Source organism: Vulpes vulpes, chromosome 8 (assembly GCF_048418805.1).
Source record: "Vulpes vulpes isolate BD-2025 chromosome 8, VulVul3, whole genome shotgun sequence".
Classification (NCBI taxonomy): Eukaryota; Metazoa; Chordata; class Mammalia; order Carnivora; family Canidae; genus Vulpes; species Vulpes vulpes.
The window spans coordinates 31,333,799-31,339,612 of NC_132787.1; the positions used below are offsets into that span (position 1 = coordinate 31,333,799).

The window sequence follows — 5,814 nt, forward strand, 5'->3', positions numbered from 1 at the left end:
AGGGATGTATTAAAAAATTTCCTCTCCCTCCCATTAGTGACTGAAGATCCACAGATGGAAGAAAAGGTGTAAAACAATTGCTTTGAAATCCAACATGATGTCACGCATTTCTGGTTACTATTTATTTTCATATTAGTCTAGGAATAGTATTGTGGAAAAGAAGCGATCCTTTTGAAAAATAATTAGAATTCGCGCGCGAGATGGGGGTGGGAGGCGATGGGAGGGAAGGGAGAGAGGAAACGAGCGCGCATAGGGTCTGGCTTCTTTTTATTCAAGGGTTGAGAAAACGCAATATACATTCCAGTGACTTTTCCCTCCATTTTACGGCAAAAATTAAAAAGTTTCTCCAAGAAAGCAAAAAAAAAAAAAAAATCAGTCTTGTCCCGCTTACGGCTCCCTCGCTCGCCATTGGAAGGAGGACAAAAGTCTCCCGGGGCCTCGAGCCCCGCCCACTTTCTTGAGGTTTTCAAACAGGTCCGCTACCAGGAAATATAAGCCCCGGGCTGCACCGCCCCGAGCGCCAGCTGCCTGCTCTCTGGGCCTCGGCTGCTCTCGAGCTGCGAGAATGTCCGGGCGCGGGAAAGGCGGCAAAGGGCTGGGCAAGGGGGGCGCCAAGCGCCACCGGAAGGTCCTCCGGGACAACATCCAGGGCATCACGAAGCCCGCCATCCGCCGCCTGGCCCGCCGAGGCGGGGTGAAGCGCATCTCTGGGCTCATCTACGAGGAGACCCGCGGGGTGCTCAAAGTGTTCCTGGAGAACGTGATCCGCGACGCGGTGACCTACACGGAGCACGCCAAGCGCAAGACGGTCACCGCCATGGACGTGGTGTACGCGCTGAAACGCCAGGGCCGCACCCTGTACGGCTTCGGCGGCTGAGCCGCGTCTGCCGCTCCTCTCCAGACTCCTAAAGGCCCTTTTAAGGGCCCCCAGAACGTCAGGGAAAGAGCTGGCACTTGCAGTTGCTGGGCGGGGGTAAGGGCGCTCGAGCACGCCCTGCCTCGGCCGTGGAAGCTCCCGCCCCGGGCTGCAGGCGGCCGCGGGCTGCAGGCGGCGGGCTCGGGGCTCCGGGCTCCGGAGGGGGAGGTGTGGGCGGCAGGACTCGGAATGGGGCCCGAGCGCCGCTCGCAGGGACGTAGTCTGTAAAGCGCGGTGCCACGTGGAGCCCACGCTCTAATGTGCACACACAGGCCGGGCTCCTGTCGGCTCTGGGTTGCATTTGGGGTAAGCGGGAATTCACAGACCGCGAGCGCCGGTGGGTAACGCAGGGCTTCTACGGAGCCGCGGCTCGGTCCCCGAGCCTATATAAGGGCTCCTATGCAAATTAGGACTAGCTGATGCTGCCTCCGATTGGACGGGATGGCCGCGCGTCAGAGGGGGCGGCTCCGCGTGGCCTGGGCCCTTAGAAGGCGGGAGCGGGCTGGCGCGGGAAGTGCCCGGTCCTGGCCCGGTGCTGCGCTCCGCCGCGCTGCCGAGTGCGACTCTTGTGTTTGCTGACGTTTGAGTAGGAGGTGACCCAAGTTCAGACGCTCCATGAAGGAGGCAAAGGCGGGCGAAGTGGAAGGCGGGGCCTAGCGCGCGGCCTCTGCAGGACGGGGGCGAGCTGCCCCGAGCTGGGGAGCGTAGCGGCCCGAGTCCCCGGCGGCGGTGCTCGAACCCCTGACCGCGGAGGTCCAGGAGCGCGCTCGCGGTGCGGCCGGGCGCGCGGGGCAGCATCCTGCTGCTGCTCAGGAGACCGTGTCGTGTGACCCGGTCGCAGCTGAGCTGCCCGTGGGGCCGTAGGAGGGGCAAACTCGAAAATGGTGCGGGCGAGATAGCCGCGCAGTCGCGGGTCCTGCCCAGCGCTCTGCCCAGGCGCCTGCCGGCAGGGGCCGCCAGCGGGGCGAGGCGGGAACCGAGCTCCGTGTGAAAAACGTCTAGCGTTCCTTCCGCGGAGGCTGACCTGCCGTTTACTGGGGCCAGGCCCTCCGGGACGCTTTGTGTTCCACTGCTGCGTTTGATTGTCTAGCAAACTTATGCAGTATTACTACTGCTTTACAAAGAAACTGGTAATGGGGGTGTAAACTGGGGGCAGGATTTGATCCCAACCCTGTTGGATGCCGCACCCTTTGGCCGCCACCCTTCTGTGACGCTGCTTCTGCCATGGAGACCTCTTGGCCCTTTTGCTGAGCTTTCACGTCCAAGTACTTTCCCCTATTCCATAAAGACTCAAGTGTGTTCGTGATTCTAGTGTTAATTACATTTCTAGGGCACTGAGACCGTCCCAGAAGCTCCGCTTTCTTTTAATCCAAGTGAAAAAACTGAGGTGCTTTAAAAAGAAACAGCAAAATCTGGCACACTTTTGTGCCTCTCTATTTGTTGAATGTGAGTAAGTGAATTTGAGTAGATGGATAGATGGATAATGTACCTATCAAATCTCCAGTTTAACATGAATTAAATTATTAAGGGGGCACCTGGGTGGCTCTGTGTGTTAAGCTGGACACACTTTGGCTCACGTCATAGTCTTGGGGTCCTGGGATTTTTTTTTTTTTTTTTTTAGATTTTATTTATTTATTTTTTGTGAGAGACAGAGGCAGAAACAGGCAGAGGGAGAAGCAGGCTCCCTGGAGGGAGCCTTATTCAGAACTCGATTCCTGGACCCCAGGATCACGCCCTGAGCCAAAGGCAGACACTCAACCACTGAGCAACCCAGGTGCCCCCGGGGTCCTGGGATTGGGCCCCACCCCGAATCCCTGCTCAGCCTGGAGTCTGGTTCTCCCTCTCCCTCTGGCCCTCCTCCCACCTGGCTTGTGCTTTTTCTCTCATATAAGTAAAATTAAAAAAAAATATTAAGGATGAAGATTAGTCAGGAGGAAATGGCAAACCATGAAATACAGTTTTGCATTCACTAGATTGGTAAAAACTTAAGTCACAACAGCAAGTGCTGCACAAAAATCTCTTATATTGCTACTAGGAATATACATTCAACTATTTTTGAAATAAAAAGTTTGTCGTTATCTTGTGAACTTAAAGATACATTCACATAGATGCTAAACCAGCAGTTCCAGCCCTCGGTGTTTTACCTAAGGGAAATTATTGCACGTATCCATCAGGACACATGTTCACTAAAGTTTTCCTTAGGGGAAAAAAAAAAAGTTTTCCTTAGAACTATTTAAAGTAGCAAAAACAAAGAAGCCAAATGCACACTGACAAGAGGGTGGATGAAAAAATGATAGTGAGATAGTATTTGGTAATCAGAATGAGCTGATAAATAGAAAGGAAAGAAAGAAAGAAAGAAAGAAAGAAAGAAAGAAAGAAAGAAAGAAAAAGAGAAATGTGAGCATGTGCTATATGCTTTGAATTTACGGTATCCATTACCTTCTCAGTAAAATAAAGGAGAGGGGGATAAAGAACATATATATATGCAATAATTTAAGCAGTACAAGAAGCAAAGTGGCCTCAGAGGTAGAAGAGTTCATTTAAATATAATTTATACTGATTTAGTTCCTTATAATAAGAAAAGGCAAGCTTCTTAAATGGATGCAAGTTTGTCTTGAGCTATTCTATACAAAATTCTTCCTAGTACAACTATTAAAGGTTGTGTTTTCTTTTAATAATTCTGCAATGTGACCTTCAACTGAAAATTATATTAGCCTTTTATTATTCATTTAATATACATAATATTTATATTTGAGAGAAATGAAATTTCCTCACTTAAAATTGCAAAAAGATGCTAGATGGAAAACCATAAGCCTTTGGGAATAGTTTTTCTTCATCCAGATTTCATAAAATGAATAAAACTGGCAGATTTAAACTTTTAACACCAGATAAAGCTTTACCTCACAGATAGTTTCAAAGAACTATTATTGCAGGCCTTAACTTCAATTTGGTCTGACTTTTATATTTCATAGGACAGTGCTCAACTACCTGGAAACTGATAACATGTACTGTTAAAGGTTCCATCAACCTGAAAATCTTTGATCTGAAGGAGCTTGACCAACTTCCTCATTTCAATTTAGAACATTCACCAGATATCTATTAAGTTCTAGGCAACATGCTAGATGCTGGGGGTATGTGTATGCTCCCCATTCTCTAGGACTGAGTCCTAGAGAGTCCTGGAGTCCTAGAGTCCTAGAGTCCACTGCAATATTCATCCATCTATTCATTAAGTAAATATATACCAAGCTCTTAATCTGTGCCAGATACATTAGGCATTAGAGAAATAATGATGCACCATGGTGAACAAAATAAATATTAGCTGCCTTCACAGAATTTGTCTAGTGGGAGATACAAACAAGTAAGTAAGTAAATATAATGCAATGTGTCAAATAGTATGAAGAGGAGAAATAATGTCATGGGACCATAACAAAGGGCTATCTGAGGCTATTAGCTCTCTCTTTCTGACTGATTACCCTGGTTAATAGAAAATATACTACTGTATTCAATACCATTAAACAATGGTTAGATTGACTCAATTTCTTTTTTTTTTTTTAACTCAATCTCAAAAGGTAAGCCACAGACTAAGTATATTAGAGGACAAATGGGGGGAGAAGTTGCAGAGCTGGACGACACAAAAATGCGAGTGTGGATTAGTAGGAAGTTGACAAACTCTGTACAAGTTTTATTATTACAGCTCATCATCCTTCAGATATTGGTAGATATTAATATCTCACTTGTAGTTGTGCAAGTGAAAAACTGAAGTGTCCGTGATTTATCTGAATGTTCAAGAACCGCCCCAGAAACGCACAGGCAAGAGTGAAGTCCTGTGACAGCTATTGTAGAGCTCTCCCAACAGTATTATGCTTATGGTTTCAAATGTCCACTTTCATATGATAAATGCATCAGGGATAACAGGATGTATTAACAACTCAACTCCCCCGGATAGCACTTCCTACTTCTTTTACAATTTGTTGTAATAGTTTCACAGAGAGATAATTATTATGCATTTGGCTGGGCAGATAAGATCAAATGAACAGAACATGTTTCCTTCCAGAACGATGTTGATGGAAAATGTTTGTGATGTAGGCTCTCCAAAGCTCTGGTACCGTAGGTGATCTCTATGGTAGTATTTCAGAGTGGTTGCTGTTAGTTTGTTTATTTGTTTGTTTTTGATGTTTTAGACCTTAAGGTCCACCAGGACAAGGAAGACCTTATTTTGTTTCCCCTTTATACTGAGCCCCTAGCTGAATGCATTGTACAAAGCAGGTGTTCAATAAACTTCGTCCAATGAATACGATCTTTGAACTGTTTCTTGAAAATGTATCAGGTTTGCTTCTATCAGACTACATAGCCAGGAAACATAGTAAATAAACCTGTGCTATATTTATTATACTTACAAGTGGAATAATTCACAGGTACATGTAAGAATGAGTTAGCTGGAGAAAGAAAATTAGAAAGAAAAGAACACTTTGCTAACTATTTCTTTAAATATTAAGTCAAGATGAATTTACAGAGAACTTAGAAAAAGGTATTTTATTCATGATATGAACAATTATAATTAAAATTTTACATCACATTACTGTGAAATACTAAATATATACAAAAAGTTAAAGAATATTGCCCTCAGCAAGAATTTATATTAAGTGGTGTATCTATAATAAAAGCCACATGGATTTTCAGATTTCTTTATGAAAAACACTTCACTCCTCTCCCTAATAGCACCTTAGAGGTTGGATACTAATTTCTATGTATTTGTTTAACCATATTAATTAGAATGTGCACTTAAATAGCACCTTACACATTTCAAAAAGCTTTCATATAGGGAGGCAACTGGATATAGCAGGAAAAACTCTGGTCAGGAAATTGAGCTTAGATGGTAGTGTGACCTTTGATTATTG

At 45.6% G+C, this 5,814-nt stretch overlaps 1 protein-coding gene across 1 annotated transcript; it reads left to right on the plus strand.

Moving 5' to 3' along the window:
* Positions 1-387: 387 nt before the first annotated feature.
* On the plus strand, positions 388-5,555 carry H4C16 (H4 histone 16). The gene has a single exon (XM_025995591.2). It carries the CDS (start codon positions 566-568, stop codon positions 875-877), a length of 312 nt encoding a protein of 103 aa, XP_025851376.1. The 5' UTR covers positions 388-565; the 3' UTR covers positions 878-5,555.
* The last annotated feature ends 259 nt before the right edge of the window (positions 5,556-5,814 follow it).

Coding starts and splice junctions, on each gene's coding strand:
- H4C16 (XM_025995591.2), top strand. CDS start 566: ATGTCCGGGCGCGGGAAAGGCGGCAAAGGGCTGGGCAAGGGGGGCGCC.